This window comes from Cryptotermes secundus, unplaced genomic scaffold, assembly GCF_002891405.2.
Source record: "Cryptotermes secundus unplaced genomic scaffold, Csec_1.0 scaffold962, whole genome shotgun sequence".
In the NCBI taxonomy this organism is placed as follows: Eukaryota; Metazoa; Arthropoda; class Insecta; order Blattodea; family Kalotermitidae; genus Cryptotermes; species Cryptotermes secundus.
Genome location: NW_019720723.1, coordinates 820,063 through 846,457, shown reverse-complemented (window position 1 = coordinate 846,457; position 26,395 = coordinate 820,063). Strand labels below are relative to the sequence as shown.

The 26,395-nt window shown below is 38.7% G+C and overlaps 1 protein-coding gene across 2 annotated transcripts in view; it reads left to right on the top strand.

Moving 5' to 3' along the window:
* The window catches only part of LOC111872470 (putative leucine-rich repeat-containing protein DDB_G0290503), a 76,488-nt gene that overhangs the window by 46,216 nt on the left and 3,877 nt on the right, over positions 1-26,395 (top strand). For both annotated transcript variants that reach the window (XM_023866435.2, XM_023866426.2), the window contains exons 3-16: positions 215-414; positions 3,054-3,227; positions 4,995-5,165; positions 6,659-6,922; positions 7,175-7,435; positions 7,670-8,338; positions 13,344-13,439; positions 14,570-16,796; positions 18,204-18,433; positions 19,791-20,126; positions 20,775-21,764; positions 22,145-22,405; positions 22,609-22,738; positions 24,434-24,774. In XM_023866435.2, the coding sequence (XP_023722203.1) occupies positions 215-414; positions 3,054-3,227; positions 4,995-5,165; positions 6,659-6,922; positions 7,175-7,435; positions 7,670-8,338; positions 13,344-13,439; positions 14,570-16,796; positions 18,204-18,433; positions 19,791-20,126; positions 20,775-21,764; positions 22,145-22,405; positions 22,609-22,738; positions 24,434-24,774 (6,350 nt within the window). The remainder of the gene's footprint in view (positions 1-214; positions 415-3,053; positions 3,228-4,994; positions 5,166-6,658; positions 6,923-7,174; positions 7,436-7,669; positions 8,339-13,343; positions 13,440-14,569; positions 16,797-18,203; positions 18,434-19,790; positions 20,127-20,774; positions 21,765-22,144; positions 22,406-22,608; positions 22,739-24,433; positions 24,775-26,395) is intronic.

The following is a 26,395-nucleotide window of genomic DNA, read 5'->3' as shown; positions in this document are numbered from 1 at the left end:
CGACTAAGTGTATTTACATACTCAATAGGATGCACACCATCAAAATAAATTCCCTGTTGTTTTATTTTGATTCCATCAATTAAAATATAATAAGATCCTGTTTTTCTTTAAAATAAAATGTCTTGCCATGCTATTGAGCCGTAAATTAATTGTATGTACTTAAATATAATAATTTCCAAAGCAATGATATATTTTTCTCTCTCTCTCTCAATAGTTACAATGGGTCTGCGGTCTCCGGGGAAGACATCCCCAATCAGAGGTCGCACCGTGAAGGAATACGAAGACCAACTGACCCAATTAAGGAAGGAAAATTTCAATCTCAAGCTCCGAATATATTTTTTGGAAGAAAGAATGGGACATATGAATGCTGCCGACGATAAGGAGGATCCTGTGAAGAAGAATATCGAGTTAAAGGTAAACTTCAGCTTTTCATCGAAAGTGTGCTTTTTGTTGGTCTATGCACTTAGTTTAACGGCCAAGGTAACAGCCTCAAAGAAAAAAGCAAACGTAGCCATGGAATAAATACGGTAATCCCTCATTGACCGCTGGGGTTACGTTGCTGAAATATTCCAATTGGCAAAACCGCGATTTTATGGGCAAAGTTTTATGGAGTACTGGGGAAGGGTGGGGTGGGGGGGTTAGGAGAGCCACGACTCATGTTCTTTCTGTGCCACCGCATTTTCATGTATACAAAACAAACTCCGTGGTTTTAGTCCGTAAGCGAACTATACCGACCGAGCGACCGCCGTTTGTCGGCGAAGTTAGTATCAGCTTTTGCGGATAGAGGGTGTCGCATGGTCAGCGCAACGAATCCCCACGGCCGTTAATTTCGGTTTTCTAGACTGGAGCCGCTATTTCCTTTAAATAGCTCCTCATTTATCCTCACGAGGCTGAGTGGACCCCGTTCCAGACCCACTACTTCTCAGAAAATCTGGTAGCACCGGGAATCGAACCCGAACATCTGGATCTGTAGCCAGGAACTCTGACCACTAGACCACAGAGTTGTGTATGCACAAATTAAAGATCGCGGTCGGCAGAGCTGGAAGGCTGGTTTTCCCCGTCGTGCGCCACTGATATTTTCTGTGGTTCTCAAATCAAAAGTCAGCGATACATAAAATCAAATAAGCCTTGCTGCTGGCCAGACTGGATACAAATGGAAAACCGCGTTTGGGCAACCTGTGGTTGGCAAAGGATTGATGTACATATGTGTGTTAAATTCTCATATTCATCCCTTTTCAAATCTTCCCTGCAGAAGGACTAAAACCTTGTCCTTATAGGTTAGAATTGGCCTGTTAGAGGATACAGTCATTACATCATGGTTGTGGTACAGGATTTTATTTTCAAATGTCCCAGTAATATATGGGAGCTGGGATGGCATAGTCAGTATAGCGACTGGCTATGGGCTGGATGACTGAGGTTGGAGTTCTAGTCCTGGTAGGGTAAAGAATTTTCTCTTCACGTCTTCCAGACCGGCTCTGGGGTCCACCCAACCTCCTGTCCAATGGGTACCGGGGGCTCTTTCCCCGCGGGTAAAGCGGCCGGGGCGTGAAGTTCACCACTCGCCTCCATCTGGTACTGAAGTCAAGGAAATGTGAATCTATACGTCCACTCCCCCATACGCCTTCATGTCATAGTGCTTAATTAGTTACGCACAGGGACAGCTTTACATTACCCAGTTATACACGGTGTGTCCAGGATCCATTGGGACTTTTTTCTTTCCTCCCTGCAATGCCATCTGTTGGCGAGTTGTGGCTTTAAGATTCTTGAAGTTTCAGCTGTGAATGTCTATAATTTCAAAGCGCAAGCATCGCTGGATCATGTGTTCTGACCTTGAATCTAACAGTACCGTTCTGACGCTCGTCGGAAAATGGCGGTTGAACAGAGAGCCAACATCAAATTTTGTTTGAAGTTAGGCAGAACAGCCGGATAAGCTTACAAAATGATGAAAAGTGTGTACGGTAGTGATTGTTTGAGTCGCTCGAACATTTTTCGATGGTATGCTGTATTTCATGACGGCAGGGAGAACATTGAAGCCGCTCCACGTGCATCAAAGCCGAGAACAAGTCTCACTGAAGGAAATGTGGAAAAAAATGACCGAAATCCTTGCATCAGACAGATGTGTTTCTGCAAGACTCGTCGAGAGCTTTTGGGAATACCGAAAAGTACTGTGCATCAAAGTTTGACCGAAGATTTGGGCAAACGGAAGGACTGAGCGCAGTTTGTGCCGCACACGCTGCCAGGCGATGAGAAACATGCCAGAGTTGAACACTACAAAGACGTGTTACAGTCGACCCAAAGTGATACAGAATTTACAAAATCGATTGTTACTGGTGACTAGACATTGTGTTTTCAATATGAGTATCTCACAAAGTGGCAGAATGCAGCGTGGTTGAGCCCAAAGAAGCCAGCCGAAACCAAAGAAAGTGCGAATGCAAAAGAGTCAAGTAAAGACACTGCTAACCGTTTTTTCGATTCCAAAGGAATCATTCACAAGGAATTTCTGCCAGAAGGTCAATCGGTGAATTCTGATTATTATCTCGGAGTCCTCAGTCGTTTGTGGGTGAGAATTCTTCGAATTCGATCTGAATTTCGAGAGCAAGGTTCCTGGTTGCCCCTCCACGACAATGCCCCACCCCACAAATCGAAGATCATGCGCGATTTTTTGGGCCAGAAAATGGATCACAGTCCTTGATGATCTGAATTAAACTGAAATACAGTTTGTTTCCCTATGTCAGACTCTTCAGTGCTCTTTGTTATTGACACACCAGCATCTAGCTTCTCAGGAATTGAAATTATAGCCATATTAGTCAAAATGACACACATCCATTTGAGTTCACTTTATTAAATGCCATTATTCACACTTAGAACTCTTTTAGGATATGAAAAAATGATTATTTTATGGTGAGAGACTTCCTCGCTGAAGATGTCAAATGACTGAGAAGGTACAGCAATGTCGTACTGATCAGCTAAGTAGGACTTAACTAGATTAGTAAGATTTCACTGTAATCACTGATAAAGAATGGGAAGTTTTTTTATACATTTCATGTATTTAGGTTGAAGCAGAGCAATTAAGGAAGGAAGTGTCTGACAAAGAGGTTCTGATTTGTCAAGCTGCCAAAGCTTTGGAACTTGCAGATGAAGAACATCAGGGTGAGCTAAAGAAGATACGGGAGGAAAGGCACATTGAGAAAGAAGAGATGAAATCAAGAATACAGGAGTTGGAGACTGTAAGTTAAAGTCTTAGTGAAACTTCTGAAATCCTCAGTGTCCATAGTTGTCTTAAATATCTTTTGAAGTCCAGTCATTGAATGTCAGGAAACCTTGCTCTGTCTGGTTGTATAGGATATAATTAAAGGCATTTAAGTGTGTTCTGAATATAAATAATTTTCATACAGACTTTTAATATCATTCTAAATCTCTTTATGTTGTAAATTAGTGAAACATTTATTTATGTAATGGACAGTACACCAGATGATAACAGAGCTTGAAATAAAATATGGGTATTTCCTGTAGGCTTATAATTTTGTAGGAGACTGTATTTAAGCTGGTGGTCAGAAAGAAATCCTAAGAACCCATAGATATCTCTTGGTCCCTGTTCTAGGAGCTGAGACTGAAATTTTATGTCTGTGACAGACACAGAAACTTGCTCTACACAACTACAACGATTTTTCAGACACCTGGAAGGAAAACATGTAAACAGGAACTAAATGCTTTAGAGTTCCTTGGGTTCATTGTCTTAATCCCTACATATCTGAAATGTGGAGTGGGAAAGCCAGATTGAACTAAGATATCGACTTTTCATCTTTAGTAACTATAATAAACATAGGCAACCCACATCTTTGCAGTAGGGAGCTGTTCACACTGTCAGTAAGATGTCATCTCATCAATAGCCATGACCATTCTGAGTAAAACATCTGCTGCTGCTGGTAGTGATTTTTTTATTGCTAGTGGGGTGGGACTAAGTCCCTTGTACTGTGGACACTTCTGGCCTATTGTACCAGCTCCAGATGATAGGTGAGGGTGATTGTGGAGCAGTTGGTGGAATGAAGATTGGCAGGGGAAACCGAAGTACTCAGAGAAAACCTGCCCCAGCGCCACTTTGTCCACCACAAATCCCACTTGACCAGACCCGGGATCGAACCCGGGCCGCCACGATGGGAAGCCAGCGATTAACCACCTGAGCTATGGCGTGGCCCTGCTGGTAGTGATGGTACTGCTACCACCACCAGCCTATTACTTCTATAATACTACTGCTTCTTCTACTACTACTACTACACTTCCTCTCTTTGCACCTTCTGACTTGCATAAGGTTTCTTGTACTTCAGATGTTGATCATTGTAACACCCTTCAAACTAATTCCTTCTGCAGGAAATTTATTTGACAGCCTGTTGCAAATCTTTCAGTCAGCAGTCAGTCCAGTGTAAGAGAGACAAGCTCCTTGCATGAACTCACGTTGCTTATTTTTGTGGCTGCAGCACAGTTATAATATTTAGTATAATATTACTCTAGTATGATTTCATTTTTACATTTTTAATAATTTCATTGACTCTTGTGTATTATTCCTACATGGTGATAACTAATTAACTGAGAAAATTAATCTGTTTGATGATATAACATTACTTATCTCTGAGATCAAAACAGGCTGCAAATGTCAAAAAAATTACTAGTGCAATTGAACAAAACAAAATTTAGTATTTGTGCCCTCTTTAGGTTGTGACATCCTTTTGCACCAATTTCTGAAAGTAATAAAAATTACAGATCCAAAAAACTGGTGCTTTTGATTCTGTCTGTACACTGATTTTGCTCAAATCTTCCTTGCGTGTCTGCACATGTTGGGACATGAAGACTCGTTTGAAAAGTTTGCAATTAATTTTACTCTCTCACATATTTCACTACTGTTAGTGGCCTTGCAGAAAGGAATACAAATCATTAAAATAGAATAAATGACCAGCAAAACTAATTGTTTGTGAACATTCAATCATTTTCATTTACAGGAACTGAAAGAATATGAGAACAAGCTGAAAGACCCAAAATTTTTGCAACTCGACTCTACCGCTTTGATGACTGAAGTATTTGGCCTCGGTGCAGCAAATACCTGTGATGACCACCATGATCAGGAAGAAATAGAAAAGATGAAGCACCATATTGAAGAGTTAGAAGCACAGGTGAGTTAGCATAGTTATCCTGATTAAGAACCAAATTTTTATTTTTGACTGCTGAGAATTTCAGGACTGGAAGAAATGGACAAAAACTTCCTACTGCTTGCCAAATATGGTGGAGTATGCAAAGTTTGACAATGATTGTACTGGTCTCAATGGAAAATGTAAGGGTGAGGGGGAAAAAGAAAAGTGCAAGATAGAGATTGGGTTAAGGTTTGAGGTTTTTGCAGCAATGAAGATTTATATTGTGATCTGTTTTATAAGACTACATACTATGGTAAACAGTTAGCAATGTTTTCAAGGAATCCCGCTGCTGAGACGAACAGGGTTTGGATTGATAATTGGGTTTATTGAATGCTTATAACTTGTAACTACAAATAATTTTAACACATCCACTGATCTACACACACTGCAGATAATTATAGCACATGCTAAGTCTCAGTCTGTTATAGTCTTCACTGGTCGTTGCTAGGTAACAGCTCCAAACAGTGGATATTCTCTGCTTCCATGCTAATGTCCCTACTGGCTTGTGACTGTCTCATAGCTCACTAACTCGAAGTCAAAGTCACATTACAACCCGTGGTCAGTTGGCCAGCAACTCTTGGTGTCAAGCCCCATCTGGGGCCCAAGACCAAATTTTTGTTGCTGTCAGACAGTTTCAGATTTGTCGATGTGAGGCACTCTCTGAAGAGAGGACAGGTGTGTCATTTACCACAGCCATAGTTTAAAGTCAGAATTACTTTACAGATAGTGGTTTACCACCAATCAATTCATTTTGGCTTCAAGCATCTTGAGGTCCACAACCAGAGTTTTTTTTTCAACTGAATCCTTGCCGTAATAGTCCTTCTGTAACATCCTCTCTGACAAGGAGATGGGTTTGTCTCTTATGAATATGCCTGGCATTTCGTCAAGTGTACACCGCACATATAGAATGTTACTGAAAATTCTTCCTTTTGCACTACACACAAGTCCTTTGTCAGTACAGGCTTTGCAAAGCAGATCATGCCTAACTTACTTATCTTATGCTACAATGGCAGCTTAGTCACTTGACCGGTCATAGTTGGACCTTTTGGTTTTTGTTATATAACTTCAACAGGAACCATATAGGAGACACCACTTCCAACAGTACCTCTATTGTTCCATGTGTATTTCTTGCCATGGACAAGTGTTCACCACACCATTGTCCAGCAATGACTGCATCTATTCATTCCACTATTGCAGCTTTCATGTAACAGTACTATAGCAACATAGTTTAGATTCATGGGATCCCGATCTTACCTTCTTCATGGATGGTTAATTGCCCAGGGCAGAATGATGTTCGGACACTTGGCCCTCATTATGAATTGCAGTGATAACTGAACATGTGGTTTATTTTCACATTTAATCTTGTAGCAATATATCTCATTAATAGTTATTGTGTTAGTATACTGACTGTAATAAGAATTTTCTGTGTTTGATTCAACATGCAGTTTTTTTCCCTTCCTTCCTTATGTGCTTAGGTTCAGCAACTGGAATTCACCTTACAACAGGAAACAGTTCATTCAAGTCAGTTAGAGACTGAGCTGCAGGAAGCACAACAAGAAGCTCAGCATGTTAGTGTACGATGCCAAGGCCTTGAATTGGAATTGAAACAGTGTGGCAACAAGCTTGAAGATCTGGTACAGGAACTGGATCAGAGAGGGCAGGATCTGGCAGGCTGTAATCTCCGAATCAGGACACTTGAAGAAGCACTGAGTGCCAAAGAGCCTGAAATTCAAATCAAGGTAGAATACATGTTAATAATTTCTACACTGCTTGAATGTTGCAAATGAAGATAAATGCAGTAAATCTTCTATTGAATGGAGGGTAGTTTTTGGACTCTGTTATGTAGAATGTAGAAAATAATTCTCAGAATCCATTATTTAAGAGCAAGCAGTGAACTTAGAATTGTTCAGCTAACACTTCCTGGCACCATAAATCTCCCATCTTAGGTGTCTCATAGTTAGTTACTGTTATATTTACTGTCTTGACCACAGGTGCAAGAGCTGTGTGAAAGGGATCGCATTATTGAAGAAAAACAGAGTCAGATTGAACAGCAGAACAAAGTCCTTGTGGAAATTCAAATCACACTGGATGAGAAACAGCGGCAGATTGAGGTTCTGAGATCATCACTTGCAGCCCGGGATTCATCTATTGCAGACCTGGAAGCCCGACTTGCAAAGGCAAAAGCTAATGCTCGTAATTTAGAGGCAAAACTGGATGCTTCAGTTCATGAAGCAAATAGACTTCGAGAAGAGGTAGTCCTTCTAATAGTATTGTGTAATATTCTGTTTAGATCATATTCTGCACATTTATGCTTATTATTGTTGTGTACATGTTCATAGTGTGTGAATTTCATTGTCTGAAACCAGTTTTACAGACTTCACTTTTGCTGGTTGATTATAATTTCCCATAAGTGAAATAAGTATAATGTAAGTGACTTGTAAATCTTCCATGGCTATGTTTAAATTGTAACTTTATTAATTTTCTAGGTTACAACATTAAAAGCTCAGCAGAAGCGCATTAACAATCGCAGTCGAGAACATATGCAGCAAGAACTTGATTTACTTTCACCCCTAAGGCGTAGAAGCAGCAATTTATCAAGTATATCAGATGACCTTGCCTCTCCAGGAAGACGGGTTCGTCAGAGTTCAGAAGATGATCATGTTGTAAGGAAACATTTGTTGGGACTGAAAGAAAAGGAAGAGAAGCTGAAAACTGCAGAAGAAAGCAACAAAGAATTAGGAACACAACTTGAAAAAGCTCGGCAAGAAACAGAAGCTTTGGAAGAGAAAGTGAAACAACTAGAATCTGCGAGGCAGGATGCTGAACACAAGCTTCAGGAGACTGAAAAGAAGATGAAGGACAGGGAGAGTAAATCAAACAAGTTTGAGGAAGATTATATTAAAGCTTGCCAGGCAATTAAAAGTTTCCTGAAGCGGACAAAGGAGATGGACCAAGAAATTAATAAGCTCAAATCAGAGTTGAAAAGAAGAGATGAACGTATTCATGACCTGATGTCAGAGGTGAATGAATTACAGGATGCCTGCAACAAAGCCAAATGGGAAGCCCATCAACTGCAGGCACAGGCGCAGGTGCCTGGTGGTGGAATGCCAGGAGCTTACGAAGATGTTCGTGACATGACCGAGGAGGAAAATGAGGTATGAATGTTTATAATGGACAGTGATTTGTAATCTGTTACTTCACAGATGTATTGTGGTTCTTCTGTGCCTTAGGAATATGAAATGCATGATTCTGTCGTTGATAACTGTTTCCTCTGCCCTGTTATAGCTTGAGATTATAAATAATTTAATTCACATGATACAACTTTTGATCTTCAGCATGATGCATGAAATGCAGACATGAGTGGATGAATGAACAAATGTATAAGGGGTGGGCCTTTTCGGCCCTTGCACCGTAGTTCCATTAGTAAGTGTTGGAGGTGATAGGTTATGTATGCACCTCTTTATCCTATTCTGTTTATAGTAAGGACACTAGGTCACACTGTATGTACTTCCTTTATGGAGTTTGATAACCAAAGAACATATTAATTGTATTAAAAATGAAGTTCATGTTTAAACACATTTCCGCTGGTTATGGGCCCAGAATTGCACAATAAAGAATAATGTTAATAAAGTGAACAAAATGACATATATTTTCGTTGTATGACTCTGATCTGCATGATAAATAAAGTTTTGCATTGGCAGCGTGAGAACAAATGAACAAACATGGCAAAAATCTGTGAGAAAGTGAGCATCACATAATAAAACAACTCAAACTATTATCTGTGGAAATTTAAAATGCAGATGATTCTTAGGTGTGATGGTGTATGGGACAATGTGAACTTGCTGAAACCAGCATCATATAAATTACCAGCAGACTGGGATCAGCGGTAAATCCATGGCAGTAATTGGCCTTGCAGTCAAAGCCAGCCAACTTATACACCTCTTACATTAATGTCAGCATGTGAAATGTGGTTGAAGCTACAAAGCATTCATGAACGTTTGCCGATGTGTAGTAAGCTTAATAAGGAAACTGTATTCAGTGCGTTTCACATTGGGAACAATGACCGCACATATAATGACTACGTTAGAAATCATGACTCAGCTCAGGGGCATAGGAAAGAACGTATTGACGAAGATGTGATAGGACCATTGTTACCTGAATCTCACAGCACACTAGTTACTGCCTTAGAGGGGCAACCTAAAGAAGATTTGACAGTGGATTTACACTTGGAAAGCCTATTGACAAATACAGTCAACATGCTGAAACCACCAATTTAAATTAAGTTGCAACAGTAGCTGCAGCCTATAATTTAAACCCTTCACCAGACATTATTAGGACTATCAAATCAAAAGATGATGGTAGTGAATATTTAGTTTCATAAAAGTGCAGGAAATTTCGTCATTATCTCAGCAACTATTAGCTTCTCAAGGAAGACTGCTCTACAGAGTTTATGATAGCATGTAACTGTTCTGGTGTTTGTCTGTGGCTATTTCAAGTACAGTGAAATTTCGTTAATATTGTCTTCATAAATATAGCATAATGGAGTATGGAAGTTTTCTTTTCTTCAGATTTTGTATTTAGGTTTTACTATCACTTTGAATTCAGTATTATTAATATTCATTTCCACTAGTTATCTGAAACAATGGTGTTTAAGGCAATAACTGACAATTTTCACATTTTTTACACTTTCGTGTTTGCTTTGCTTGCTTGAAGATTTAATATAATAGGAGCATGTTCTGTTCAAACAAGAAATTAAAAGAATGTATCTTAACAGTGTGATCTGTTATTTGGTTTTATTATAAAGTTTGAATTTAGGGTGCATTAATACAACAAGTGCCAGCTTTGCTATATGTTTTGTCAAGTCAAAATGTTGCAAATTAAGATCCAACAAAAATGAAGGTCATTTTTATAATTTTCAACTTTTATACAGTGAACTTTACATAATTTTAAGAGAATGAATTGTACTATACTTATTTTAATATTCAAATGATTATAACTGAAAACCATATAAGCGAAACAAATTCTTCAAAATATATCTTATTATTATTATTATTGATAAGATTTTGAAAACCTCTTATTTTAAAAGAGCTGCATGGGACCTGAAACCGAAAATGCATGAACAGCTGCTTACTGTTTTAGGAATTTCTGTGTATAATTTTATTATAAAATTTTCATAAACAGTTAAACAAACACGTTTGTATTCGTTCTAGTTTCCAGTGGTGTATGTCCTTAGTCACCATATCTCACTTTCAGACACTGAATCAGTACTCCTTTCATTTTCACTATCAATAATGATATTTTCAGTTTCATTGTGTTCAGTATTACTAAGATCATTTCCTCTTCTCACAGTATCTTCAAGTTATCTCCATATTTTCTTTGCTAGGTACCATTTTAAGTTAATCTTATTTCATGGATAAATAACATATACAAAAACTCCTTAAGGACTTCATATTTATGAAAAAATCACTTTTTTTTTATATGTGGTTAAGATAAAGTGCCACTAGATGTCTCCCACATAAGATTGAAGATTCCAACTATAAGCTCCTGTATGATTGAGTAGATAATATTCAATACCATCTACATAAAACATTTAAAATGGGAAAACATCTTGTCATTGTTTATTCTAAAAACATTTCATGGTAACATTACTGCCATTGTTGTTTTCTAATTGTGTAATTAGATAAATAGTAAAGAGAATTGTACAGGAAACCTCCATTAATTCAAATTTTAAGTCTCACATCATAATACTCGGTCACATTTGTAGAGTTGATAGGATTACAGTCCATATGCAAGTGTGGAAGCATTTTCCACCTCCTTGTATTACTAGCAGAAATTCATTTATTTCATAACATTTAGATTGGGAAATGCTCAGGTACTGCAGTTTTGTGGTAGTTATGTTTAATGTTCAGTTAAATGAAATACATCAGTTGCAGTATTTCCACTTGTTTCTCACCATGATTGTTGAGGTAAAGAATCATTACTGACAGTTAAGCACTCTTTATTGCTGTACTATTGAATAAAACTTAGTTCTCTTGGTGGAAACACTCACACTAAAGCAAGCTTAATTCTTCCGTGTCCTAGTTGAAGATAGCAGATTGATTAATCAAATATGGTATGCTCAACACAGAATATTGCAGCACGACTTAAAGAAAATAATTTCCTTTTGGCTTTTAGGCTGTAAATTGAATTAACATAATTTTACTGTTCATTTATAATAAGTATTAATCTTTTATTTTATACTTCTGTTTCATTTATCCAAGAGGGAATTTAGGTTTGAGATTTGAGGAACTGGGTACCATCTGAATGATGTGCCACAGAAACAATTCGTTTAGTGGGGGGTGGAGTCCACTTGGCACGACAGCTACTGACTGGCCTATTGTAGCCTGCCCAGGGTGATTATGATGATGGAGAATTTGGTGGAATGAAGACTGGCAGGGGAAACCAAAGTACTCGGAGAAAACCCGCCCCAGCGCCACTTTGTCCACGACAAATCCCACTTGACCAGACCTGGGATCGAACCCAGGATGCCGGCGACTAACCGCTTGAGCTGTGGCGTGGCCTTCAGCCACAGAAAGAATATGACATTTCTTTGTCATGGAAATATCCATTTTCTTGTATCATGAATCTAGACATTGGACTGACCAATTGAATGCCATATTTAAAACCAGTCAAATTACTTATATTGTGGTCTTCTGGGTTATGACATCATGTAGTCCCATAGGCAGTGTCATAGCCTAAAACACAATCTAAATGTTCACCTCAGTGGAAGCTGCAGATCTCATGTATAGGACATATATTGATAAACAACATGTTTTCTAAAATAGGAATTGGATGCATTTCAGATCAGTCATGCCATTTTGTTTCAGCGGCTTTCATAAAAACAACAGCCTTAAGCCCCCTATGCACACACAGTTTGGCCTTCCGATCAACCTTACAGGCAAAACTGTGACAGTTTACCCCCTCCCTTTCCTCCCCATACACGCACAGATAAAGCGGCAGGCTTCATGCCACAATCACGGTCTTCCAGCCTATAATGTTGAGTCACACACGTCATGTGCTACGGTCCTGCAGGCAGAACTGACGGACTGACGGGTTTCCCACAGGCCAACAGTCCAAACGATTGGCTGGCCGGCCGCACCACACAAGTCAGCTTTGCCTTTCAGTCTTCAACTGTGCAGGCCAAACTGTGTGTGTATAGGGGCCCTTACTCCCAAATTTTATAGGAACAAGAGGTTTGAAAAAGAGCCAAATTTAAGAACTGATATTTATATTTTACTAAAAAAATATGTCATTAGATAGAAACAAAACAACATTATTAGTAATTTCATTTTTCAAATTATATAATGACTGCATCATTTTCTTCAGTCATGAATGTGACTGGGATCAGGCTTTCAGTGCAAATAGAACACACATTATCACTAGAAGAATGAGACGTGAGTTCTCTGTTCAGTTTGTCTGTATTCTCTTGATGAGAAAGATTAGGGAAGGGGGTCTGTGGAATTAGTGACACCCAGCACATGGTCCCTATTACCAAAAAGTTTGAGAAACACTGCTGCAAGAAATAATATTATTAGCAGTAGTTGAATGCCTAAGCTTTATTTAACCTTACTTACTTATGGAGCTGAGCCCTTCTTGAGGAGATGCCAAATCTGCAGCTACTCAAGACTTTCCCAGCATTTTATGGAACCCGAAGGTTCATTACTGTGTTCAAGAGCCCTCCCCTGGTCCCTATCCTGAGCCAGATGAATCCAATCCATACCATCCCATCCTATCAAGATCCATTTTAATATTGTCCACCCACATATGCCTTGGTCTTCCCAGTGTGCTCTTTCCTTCTGGCTTTCCCACCAATATCCATTCCTCTTCTCCCCTATTCGTGCTACATGCCCTGCCCACCTCATCCTCCTTGACTTGATCATTTAAACTTATTTATTTATTGTACTCTATGCTGTTTTTTTATGCACGGATGTTCATATCTTGAAGATCAAGTGCATCAGTCTCCATTATCCATCCATCCTTCATTCATCCAGATAGTAAAATATTTGGGTGTCTGTTCCATGTTTTAGTAGATTTTGTTCACGAAAGTCTAGATGCAGACATTTTATGAAGCTGCTTTATATGTTACTTGAATTGTTGTCTTTGTTGTGTACATGCTTGCAGCGATTATGGGCAGAAGTGGAGGACAAAAACAAGAAACTGGCTCAGTTAACAAAGGAGAGAGATAATCTGTCCACTGAGATGGAGAATCAGGTTCAAGTGAGTTTCATTTTATTGTTCTCAGGGTAATTGTAGGCTTAGCAACCTCAAATATATACAACTCTGGTTTTGTATTAGGCAGGAATGTGAAACGTGGCACAGTGCATCCTCAGGTTTTGTTATGAGTGTGTGATCCTATTGTAACATAGCAAATTTCCTAGTCACAATCCTGTTCTGTCCAAATCATGCTAAGCACATCACCATCCATTTGTTTTGTGTCTCATGTAATCCATATCTTCAGTGTTTCATTGACGTTTCAGCATGTGTCTAAAAACATTTTCTCACAATTTGAGGCATGCCTAGAAGCAGAGGTTATGTCACTTTGAAACGCATCTAAAAAAATAAAGTAATTTAAACTACAGCTGAAAATAATGCTATAAATTATTATCTACTGCAGCAGGCCCATGTGAGAAAAGTGCAGTGTCATCTGTGGGAACCAATCTAATGATAACCTGTCCACCCTGTATGTGTGTGGTAAGATCTAGGTCTTCCAGGCTGTAACCCAGTGCAGTTTGGTAGATAGATACCAACTGGGTGAACCTGCTGCCTTCACTTAAGGATAAAAGGAGGAAGCATGTAAATGTTACAGATGTACAGATGTAGGGGAGGGAAGACTGTCACCACAGCTGAGAGTGAGCCAGTAGGAACAAGTGAATTTGCAAGCGGAAGATGTCAACAGAATAAAAATCAGAAGCATTGGAAGAAGGAAGATGGATAAAATGATAAATATATTGACATGTGTTAGTGACTAGACTTGGGGTTTGGATTGGTAATTGGATTTATTGTACACTTATGTCTCATAACTACAGGTAGCTATAACACTTTCACAGATCTAGACACGCTACAGATCACTACTTCAAATATTAGAATTTCTCTGTCTTCGCCATGCATTGCTACATAACAGCTCCCACCAATGAGTAATCCTCTGCTCCCATCCTCATGTCTTTACTAGGAGACAGCTGGCTCACAACTAACTCATGACATAAACTAACTGATGTCAAAGTCAAAGTCAAGGTTACTTTACAACTGCCAATCCCCTTAAGGCTCATGGCCAGGTAAATTCTTTCCTGTCAGTAGTTCCAAGGTGATGATTGTGTATATTAAAATATTTGTTGTTTCTTTTGATCTAGACCTTGCTTACAAGGTTAAAGGACAAAGAAATGCTCCTAGAAGAGTACAAAGAGAGAGCTGCAACATCTGTGAATGAATTAGAATCTCGTGACAACCGGATCAAGGAATTAGAAGAGGATTTGAGTCAATTGAGAAAGGCATTAGAAACATCACAGCTAAAGGTGCATGATTTGGAAGGAAAGGATGATGGAAAAGAAATATCAAACAATATTCCTGTTGTAAGGGAAAGCAATAATAGTTCCTCGCCTGAAGCATTAGTGCTGCAGCTGGAAGGCAAGAACCGAGAGGTTGAAAGACTCAATGGAGAATTACGGAAGCGGACCAACAATCTCCAAGAACTGGTAAATAGGGAGCTCTGGGACAAGAACCGTGAGATTGAAAATTTGCAGGATCGCATTAATAGTATACGTGAGAGGAAGGATTTAGAGATTATGTCCTTGCAGGAACAAGTAAGTTCCCGTGACTTCCAGCTTAAGATGTTGCAGGACAAAGTGGCTGAGCTAGGAATACGTGTAAACTTCCCAACATCACTTATGATGAAGGAGCTTCAGCAGATACCAGTCACCTTTAATCATCATGTCCATTTTCAACAGCCTTCCATGTCAAGCGGGATCACTTTAAGAAATGAGGCAGGAGATGTGTGTAGAGAGGACTTTGGAATTGCAACAGGATCTTCAACCAGCTGTACTCCTAAGGATGAAATGTCATGCCTTCGTGATCAGCTCCAGGTCAGTGTTGAGGAAAGGAAGTACCTGTGTTGCAAGGTGGAGGAGTTACGTGAAAGGCTGCGTAACACACCGGAAAGGGACAGTGACAGCCGTGCTCTGAGATCTGAATGTGCCAGGCTAAGAGAGGAAATAGACAGAGTAAATGCTTGGCGAAAGGAAGCTGGAGATGCCTGTGCATTGTTAACAAAGAGATTAGAAGAGTTAGCATGGTTTCTCAGTTCACTTCTTAGACATCCAGAGCACTTAGGTGGTTTGAGTGCGAAACATCGGCAGCTGCTCAAGGAAGCTGTTGATCGAAGCATGGAGGTATCTCGATCTCTTTCTGTGTCACTGTCTATTAATAATCCAGATTTTACTAATGCCTCTCTTCCTCCCCTGCTGGATTCTTTTTCTAGCCTCCTAATGTCTACCAGTGATGTAAATCTCAATATAACAGATCTTTTAGGAGTTGAGGGTGAAGATGAAGGTGAAATAAGCAACAATAATCGTGCACAACAGGAGAATTTAAAATCCTTTGGTACATCAGCATGTGAGACAACCTTGGCTCCTAATAGGCAGTGCTTCAGAAGCAGTGGCAGAAACAGAGAAATTGCTCAAATACAAGGGATAAAGGATTCAGCTACATCAGAAGATAATTGTGCATCAAGAGATAAGATTATTGGAGAACAAGCCCAACTGATTGCCCAGTTAAGATCCCAGGTTGAAACACTAACTCATGAAATAAGACAGAGGGATATAGAATTCTCCAGGTCACAGAATAATGGATTAAATATTTGCAATAGAACCGAAGTTGCTGCAGTATTGTTTGAGCCAAGAAGCGGAAGTGCTAGTCCCAGAAGACATTCCAGTGCAAGCTCAGGACCTGTGTTGAAATCTAAGACTGAAACAGAAAGGCTTCTGGATGTCGAAGAAACAGAGGAGTTGCTGTCTTCAATGACATTTTACAACAGCCAGCATCTGAGTAGCAATGTCGGTGAAGACTCAGTGTCACCTGAGAGAAGGGCTTTGCCAGAAGAATTGTCAAGTTCACATCAGGAGAAACATACAGATGTTGCAAAAAGATCTGTATCATCACCAGTAAAATCTACTAATGCTGCTGGAGAAGTTGGTGTACAAGGTGTAACTGTGGCTTCAGGGAGAGCTGTGCTGAAAAAACAAGATCACTCAAACAGTACAAAGTCTAGCTATAGAATGCGCCGTAGTTCCAGTGCTAGCACAGTTGCACTGAGTCAGCTACAACAGTCTATCCATCATCATGATGTTCATGCAGGAAGCTTGTCTGAGTCTGAGGCATGGTCAGAGCCAGACAGAAATGTATCACTGGCAAGAATTGGGCTGAAGGAGGAGTCAACCAAGGTGGTACTGTCCCCTAGAACAGGTGTCAGTGGTTGCACTCTGATTAGCAGTGCTAGACCTCGTAATGATAGGATCATCCAGGAGGAAACTGACACGTCTGAATCACCAGAGGAGACAGCTCATGAAATCAGTAGAATTCAAGGTATGGGCACTCATTTTTACTAATTTAATTTTAATGCTGTTTTACAGTATTTTGGCAAAACTAGACTATGAGAGAAGGTCTTGGGTTATCATTCTGCAGTCTCTTACTCCCTTGTTCCCTTTTAGGAATTCTGTATGTAAGGCATGTAATGAAAAATGCTTTACTAAGTGGTGTCAGTTCCCTCACATGTTTCAGTTCAAAAATTTATTTGGATTGACATGTTATTAGATTGTATTTCTTCGGATTTGACTAAAATTTTGATGTGGGGGAACATCACTGCACGTTGCAGAATAAATTTAATGTTAGTCTATAAATTCCACACTTATAACAAAAATTAATTTTTTGTTATATTTAATAAAATATACACTGAACTGCAAATTGTTTCAAATAAATGATATAGATCTTGAAATCCAAAAATTTGTGCAAGTGGTATAATAATGGAATGATCAATGTTTTGGACGTTATCCAGCACTGTAATTTTATTTGAGACAATGTTTCAGAGTCTGTTCTGTCTCCATCCGTGGGTAAAAAGCTTAACCTCTTGGGCTAGTCCTATTTCCAGACATTCAGAGGTAAGGTCTACCTCTATCATCAGGGGCCAACAGAATAGGCTTGTTACCTGAGGACACAGACAGAGCCCAGTCTCCAAAACATCACCTCAAATAAAAATTACAGTGACGGATAGTGTCAGAAATATTGATCATTCCATTATTTATCTTATTTGGTCTTCTTTTGCTTTACACTCCCTCTTAATTATTAGCAGTGTTCTGAGAAATTTTATGGAATTTTATTCGACTATTAAGATTACAAATGAGTGGTGTGGTTATGAATCTTTTTAGTCACGTAACATCTTCAATATTAATATTAAGCATGAAGATATAGTAACGTAAGCTTATTGAGAGACATTTCCAATCTATTTAAACTTATATTCAGCATTGGAAATATGTGGGTAATATTGAAACAGCACAAATTCTTCCTGGTTTTGGCATCTGTAGTTACGGTCATTGATAAACTGTCAAGTATGCTCAAAGACTTTGTATAAAACAATGGAGCAGTTGTTTTCTGTGAGCACTGAAAGCCTTGATTGCTGAATTTCTCTATTCAGAAAAGAAACTCCAAAGCCTGTGTTAATTGTTTATGCTTCTGGGAACAGTTACGAAGATTTTTCTTACAACAAAATCCTGTATATAACATGCATGATTCTGAGATATACCCAGTAGTGTTAAATTCACATTGCAGATAGCTATCCCATTGATGGCGTTAAAATTAACTAAAAGGCCGAGCTTAGATTTTTGATGATAAGACTGGAGAGCTGTGTGTACCAAGAAGAGCTGTGAAGTAAGTAATTTGATGCTGCAGTATCAGGCACTTAGTTTGTAGAATAACTTATTTTCTTGCATTATATAGGTAAAAGGGGAAAAAATGATTCAGGAGAAGTGAGAAGACTGCAGAATCGGTTAAGGGCACTGGAGCAAGTAAATGATGCATTGAGAGCAGAGATGACCATCCTGCAACAAATGGCTCCACCACTGCTTCCCCCTCCAGCAGAGACCAATGATAAACCATCTGCTCATGGCATGAGCATCAACACTAGCCATATATACAAAAAGAAACTTGACAAATCAACAAATATTGAGGTATGTAATGAAAGTGACAATGATCACATAGCAATAAGAATGACAAGTAAAAGAATTAGTGGCTGATCTTTGTAATACTGGGTTCTAAAAATACAAGTGTTAGTTAATTATATTTAATGATAATGAAGCTGAACTGTTGTGTCATTTCCACAAGTTGCTGTAGAAAATTTAAATATTGAAGATTCTTCAACATAACTTCTTCATATATAAGGAATTCCAGATATTAAAATGTTAACAAAAATATAAAATTAAGTTCTCTTGGAAAGGATCCATTCTGGTTTTACAAGCAAGTGTTGCTTGATTTGGTAAATTTGTCATGCATTATGTAGGACAATTTTGTGTTTTACGTTGGTTTAAACAATTTTCTGATTTTACCAGAACCACTTTACTCTTTTCAAAGAAAATGTTAGCCAGATCTGAAGGTTTCTGATGATGGTGTAGTCTTTTTAACTGATATTTCGGTTATTACAGACTCTGAGTTTGAGATTAGCTCTCCCAGTCTGCCTAATGGAGTAGGAATCCTTACTTTGATCTGTCCCTTGATGAGAGCAGGACCATCTTCTGAAGTGCTGTGCTCTGAAGTGAATGTGACAACAGACAGTGTCTAGTCCATCAGTCACTAACAAAGCTAATATTTCCATAAGTAAACCTACCATCTGGCATATGTGAATCTTGTGCAGCTGCACAGCTGATTTCTATTTTCCATTTTCTATTTCTGTTTAATAATCATTCTAAATTTTCACTAGCAATATGACTGGACAAACAGAACAAGCAGGTGAATAAAATTTTCATCAAATGAAATTCGGAATTTGGAAATTCTAAACAAGGGTTGCCAGTTCTACAGATTTGTTTGAACTAAGTGATACATTCCATGGAGTAGAGTGCTTGAGAAGCTGTTATTTTCTCAGCTACTTGAGAAATGGCCTGCCTTTTATGGAACTCAGAGCTCGATTACAATTTTTACTAGGGCCTTCCACTTTTCCTTGTCCTTAGCCAAGCAAATCAGGCCCTCCCTTCATTTATTTAAGACCCATTTTAATATTATTCTCCTGTTTGTGCCTCTGTTTTCTAAGAAATTTCTTTTCTGCACGTTTTATGACCAAATTTTATCTCCACTTTTCTTCTCTCCCATGTGCGCTACATGTTCCACCCATCTTATCCTACTTGATTTGATTTTCAATGGTTATTTATAATAGTTATTAGTACTGTATATACTATTCCCCCCCCCCCCNCTGGCACTCCAGCCCCATGGGGCCTAGGCCTACCTCCATGAACTTCTCCGTTCACTTACTAATCATTACTCCCTATATTATCATGTAACTTTCTCTTACAAAACATTATTTATATATTGATGCAGCAACTTGAAGGTATGGAAGGAAGTAATGTCACTTCTGTTACCATCCCAATTCACTTACTGGAGCAAATCCGTTACCAAAGGGAGAAGCTGGAATCTTCTCTTTATCATAACGACTTCATTCGACGCCAATTAGAAGGCCTCATATCGAGCTTAAGCAGTCAAGGTGGTGATAATATGATGAGCCTCTGGCAAAAGATGAAAGAGACAGCTGAACAGTTTGAGGAGGCTCGTCACCAAAATCAGGAGCTGGAAACACGGCTGCAGGAAATGGAAGTGCAGTTGGAAGAGAGCAAAGAGAAAGCCAGGCTTGCTAATGCTGCCACTGAGCAGCTTCAGGTAAGGTAACATGGGTTTCAACCAGTTCTTAAATGTTATGTGGCACAGTGGTAGTCAAAGTATGGCGCTGTGGGTAGTTGTAGCCCTTGAAAATGATACATATTGGCAAAGGAACTAAGTGGGAGGAGGGATTTGGGGTGGCTATTGAAAAAGTGACATGATACTGTAATAGACCACAAGGTTTAGTACCTGACAGGAAATGATGACCAAAGAAATAAAATAAACTGAATGTAATTTATATCACAGTTGGTGTAGGACTGAAATTAGTTCCTATTGGAATATTGACTTATGACAGAATAATGTCTAATTCCTCTTTCTGTTTGAAATTAATGATAAACAATGAAATCCACTTGTAATTTTTCTTTGCAGAATTCAGGTGATGTGTATTTTTCTGACATTGTTCCATCTACAGCAGCACAGTTGTTTCAGGATTTAAATAACTCATTATTTTTTGGCTCTTATGTATATTGAACTTCTGACCTGCATGGCCTTGAAGCCATTTTAACTAACCACAGGATATGACTAAATAGGCTAAAGTGTAAATTTCTAGTTGTTTCCCTTGACTGTGCCTGCAAGTCTGACTAGATATTTGGATGCTGTGGTTTAACTACTGAGTATTTAATTACCTTCCAACTTCATTTGTTTCAGGTGACTCAGCAAACAGTCTCCATCCTTCAAGAACAGATATCTAGTCTTGAATCTCAACTCCAGGAGAAGGATAATGAGATATTAGAGAGAAAGTGCCTAATGTTGGAACTTGAAAACCAAACAAAGCAACAGAGCATAGAGACAGAAAAAATGGTGCAAGAAGCTGTCAGGTTAAAAGAAGAAGCTGAGAGACAGATTCTGGCTGCAGGAAATATGAAGTTAGAAGGCGATAATAAGCTGCAAGAGGCACAGAAATTAATTACAGAAGCAGAGAAAACAAAACTTGAGGTTGAGGGCCAGTTGATAGAAATAAAGAAGAAAGCTGAGAATGCCAAGCTCCAAATAAAAGATGCTGAAATTAAGAACATTGTGTTACAGATAGAAAAAGAATCAATACTAAGAGAAAAGGAAATAATACAGAAAGATAAAGAAATAACACAAAAGGAAAAGAATACAGTTCAAGAACACAAGGTGACAGTTCAAAGAGAAAAGGAAATTATTGAGGAGGAGAGGAAGGCACTTCAAAAGCAAAAAGAAACTATGCAAAAAGAAATGGAAGAACATATGGAAAAGGTTGAATCATTAGTGCATGATGCAAAGAAACAGAAAGAAGAAGCAGAAATGCAAATAAAGGCAGCAAAGAAGAAAATGCAGGAGGCTGAGTTACTGAAACAGGCTGCAGACAGGAAGCTAAAAGCAGCTGAGGAAATGAGCATCCTTCTAGAGAAACACAGCAAGGATGCACTGGATATGAGAACCAAGGAGATGGAAGTCCGACTAACCCAGCAGCTCTCTGAAGAGAAGAAGAAATTGCATGAGAAACAATGTGTCAACATGGCTGAAATGGAGAAGAAAATACATGAAGCTGAGGAACTAAGACGGGAGTTTCACACAGAATTACAATCCCGGATAGAAGAAGCACAGAAACAAGAAGGAGAAATTAGAGCAGAAGCAGACATGAGAATCAAAGATATTGAGGAAAGAAGCAAGGTAATTCTGATAATAGAGAAATATTTTTATTTGTAATTTTAAATCAACCTGTATCTTCCCCCCCCCCCATTTGTGTTTGTTGATGTTGGTGGCAAGTGTTAGCTCTTGGAAGATCAGCATTATTTATTAGGTGTATGCACGTCTTGAATTTTTAGATAAAATTGATTCAGACATGGATTTTGCAATCTCTGACTTTGATATGTTTCAGATAACTGCTTTTGCTTTATGCAGTGGTATACAAACTACCTAGTGCATCACAATCATAATGGTTTCCAATATTAGCATGAATTAATTTGATTACATCAAATTTAGTTGACTTCTAGACCTGCCCTTTATGTCATTTATATTGAGTGCAGAATAGCATTATTCTTTATGCTCAGGAACGAGAAATGGAATTGAAGAAACGTCTGCAGGAATTAGAAAGGTGCTGTCGAAAGAAGGAACGTGAGCTTATGAGGCAGTTGGATGAAGTTACAGTAGCAGCATCACAGGCAGCATTAGAACGAACTCGTCTTGCTAATGAGAAGTTGCATCTTGAGCAGGAGCTCCGTCGACATGAGGCACGAGAAACTGAGTTTGTTCGTGAGAAGAAGGATAGTGAAAACTGTCTTCTTGTTGCTAAAGAACAGTTGGAAAAAGAGGTATATCACACTGTTGTGCAAAAAAACTTAAAGAACCTTTCTCTATCTGTCCTTCTTCATTAATTGGAAATCTTTGTATTGAATTATAACGAGTGTTGTATTGTGGATTATCTTTGTAATGTAGAGGTCTTTCATATAAAGATGTTCATAAAATAGAAGTTTTACTATCTCTGATAATTTTCTTCTCTTTGTTTGGAATACAGATGTTGGTACTGCAACGACGAAACGAAGACCTTGAGAAATGTGTGAAGGAACTAGAGGCATCTAATTTAGAACTCAAGATGCAGTTAGACAGGCTACACATGAAAGAACAACCATCATCCCCTTCAGGAGGTGTGTTAATGTTAAGATCATTCGTGAAAACAAATTCTGAGAAACCGTGATTACATTTATATGACTAGTTAATCTTCATTTGACACTTTTGCTAAGTTGGGCCTTGTATGTCTTTTAAGTAATCAGATATAACACTGAAAGTTAATGTTGTCAACATGTTTGTAATTTTCAACGCAAAAGAATGTCGTGTACAGTCTATGTAGGCTTTTAATCCATTGCCATGCCTATTTCATGACTTGTTCATTACAGTGAAATGTTAATATAAATATAGAGTTAGGTTATTTTACCTTGTCCATAGAAACAGAATGTAAAACAGCATGAATGTCATTTAGGATTTGAGGTTCTCACAGCGGTGGTTATAAAGAGTTTTATCTTCTGGATATAAAGCCGTTGAAAGTCAACTTCTGCTTTGGAGGAAGATGTTGACATCATCTTCATTGGTTCTCACAGCGGTTGTTATGAGGAGTTCTATCTTCTGGGATATAACACCACGTAGTTCGCTGAAATTCAACCGATGCTTCAAAGCAACATGTTTCCTCCATCTTCATTTCTGGAGCAGCTTATTCTTTGAACTTGAAGATGGAGGTGACGTGTTCCTTTGAAACAGCATGATATCCCAGAAGAGAGAACTCGGTATGAATTCTGTTAAATGTTAAACTTTGAAGGATAAACTGTCATAACAAAGTTATTAGTCATGATCTGAAGATAGAAATACAAGCAGTAAGACTGGCATAATGACTATGCAGAAATATAGACATGTGTTATGCATGGATGACAACAGGAACTAATTGAGAGAACAAGTAACTAATGTAACAAATAAATTTGTCATCAGAAAGGGGAAGACTAAGCAGAGAGACTATAATTATCCGCAGTCCCTCTCTCGCCAAACAGAAGAGAAATGATTACAGTGGTTTGGTCATGTAAAAATAATGGGCGGATTAAGTTTACCAAGAAGGCAGTAGAATTCAAACATGAAGGGAAGAGAATGTGGGACAACCCAGAACAAGATGGTCCAGCCAGCTGACTAAACAGCTGGAAAGAAATAAAAAACAAAGGACTGTGGGAAGAAATAGAAGACAGGAGAGTTTTCATCCATCTACCTGTATAAAATGGTAACTGCCCAAGGAGGAGGAGGAAGGTGAACATTTGTAGGATGTTTTCCTATGATTCTGGTCCATGAAGTGACAGAGTTGGTGATTACTGCTGCATTGGGTTTTCTAGGACTTTGCTGACTGAGGCCCTCTGCTAGAAGAACAAAGCATCTGTTGAAATTAAACAGAGACCAATTAAGATGGGTAGTAGGACCATTTACAGGACACTGTCACCTAAAAGAACACCTTTTCAAACTGGGATTGACAGATGACCCCACTTGCAAAAGATGCCTAGAAGAAGAATCAGCCACACATACCCTATGTGATTGTGAGGCCATAGCTTACTTTAAGATCTTGTCAGCTGGGCCAGTTCTTTATGGAACCAAGTGACTACTATGATGCCCACATTTCATTTGAAGTGTAGGATTAACAAAGGGTTAATCAAAAGGGAAAGGACGATAGGTCACTGAAGGCTGTGCTGCAAGGACTGGATTATTATGGCCCACCCCTCATACATTAATTTATTCATTTGAGGACTCTGCTGTGTGGAGTTAATCAGGTTTGGGGCAGCATGCTTCAATTAATGGTTAACATAATTTTTTAGGTCCAGATGCTTCATCATCTCCAACTCACATGAAGGCTGGCAGAACGTCTCCTGGCAGTTACTCTTCTGGTCTTGACCTGCTGACGGGAGAGAGGGGTTCCCTTCCTAACAGCCCGTGGGGTACTACAGCTACAGTGTCACTGGAATACATTGGAAGCCAAAATGAAGATAAGGAACAGTGTAGAGACAGAAGCGGAAGGGGAAGTGACAGTGGCCGCAGCGAAGGGCTTACTGGTCTCTCCAGCCTGGTACATCATGGTTTTGGCAGACAGCATAGTGAGCTCTCTGACTACATGTCTGAGGACCAAGCTCTTGAAGAATATGGGGCAATATTCACAAAGGTGGGAAAATGACTTCACTGTAGGCTACTAATTCAGTTGGATGTTGACCCTATTAAAAGTTTCTGTTGATAACATTTTGACCAGTGCATAATTTTTTTCAGAGTGTCAACTGAATTGATATGTAGCAACACTGTATGGATATTCGTGCCTACAGGAGCCATGTGATTCCTTAACGTAGAAATGAAAATGTCCTGTGATAAAATTCCAACCAGTGCATAATTATCATGGACAGTGTGATTAAACTTGAATGCAGTATATATGCACAGTATGAATATTTGTGTCTGTGGACTTCACCGCACATTTTGTTGATTGATATTGATATGATATGCAAGCAATGCATAATTTTTGCAATTGAAGTTTCCCATACCAAGTTTCCCTATTGCATTTAACTTCCACAACATTTATGCAAAAATTATGCTTCAGTCAAAATTTTGTCAATGTTAAACTACAGCGTTTAATTTTTCCCAAATGATCTTGTTTAAACTAAGACTGCACAAATTATTTGAGTAAATACAACAGTATTTGTGAACAATTCCATGAACCAGGATGTCATCATCAGTTAGTGACATCATCATTAGAAAGTTAACAGATTCAATTTTCAACATACTTTCATTATTCATATACTAATGGGAAATTTAGACATACCAAAGTAACACTTTTCTTACCAGATGGGAGTGGCTACGTTTGGATGATGTAAGTATATACAGTATTATAAAATTATACCGATATATTGTGTTGCATTTATTGTGAATTACCTTATTGTTTTGGTTTATGAATATTATTATTCTTCTTCTATGGCACAACAGCCCGATGTCGGGCCTTGGCCTCCCTTATCAAGCCCCTCCATTCCTCTCTATCCTGCGCTGCTCTCTTCCAGTTCCTTACGCCCATTAACTTCTTTGCATCTTCTTCCCCCTTATGAATATTACTTTTCTAATATATGTGGCTCCATTTTGTAGTATTGCTCCATTCTCTTTGCTTTTAAAAATGTTTCTTGGTAAAGGTACACCATTATTTCAAGCCTTTACATTCTACCATAGAATGCTCTTTCCTGGTGGTGTCAATACAGTAAGTGGTTGACTGTGTGGCAATAGCTACAGATAACATGATTTCTTAACATTGTTATAGAAATTACTCTTATTTATTCACCAATTGCAATTGTTCTGAGTTATTAAGCTCTTTTGTTCTTTACTTCAGCCACTAGTGCCCGATGATGTTAGTGGTGGTGGTGGTGGTGGTGATTATAATGACGACAATGACAATGAGAACCAGTCATGTTTGTTCCGAGGAAGCCTTCTAGTTATGCATTAGCTGTTAGTGCCTGGAGAATATGTAACAAAGAACACATTATTACAAGGTGCTATTGGAAGGTTCCTGGACTAGGTCATAAAAGAAATGCTGACTTAATTTACTCAATTTTTGCTGCCGTTTCCTTCCAGATAGTTTCCTTGGGAATGTATACAGTGATCCCCATCGTTCCACGCTTCAAAAGCACAGTGGAAATCATTTTCCTTAATGCTGTCGAGTACTGCTTACGGTTTCCTTTGGATGTGAGACACTGTTTCAAAATGTTGTCCCTTCAGTTTCATTTTCAATTTGGAAAACAAAGTGAAATCACAGG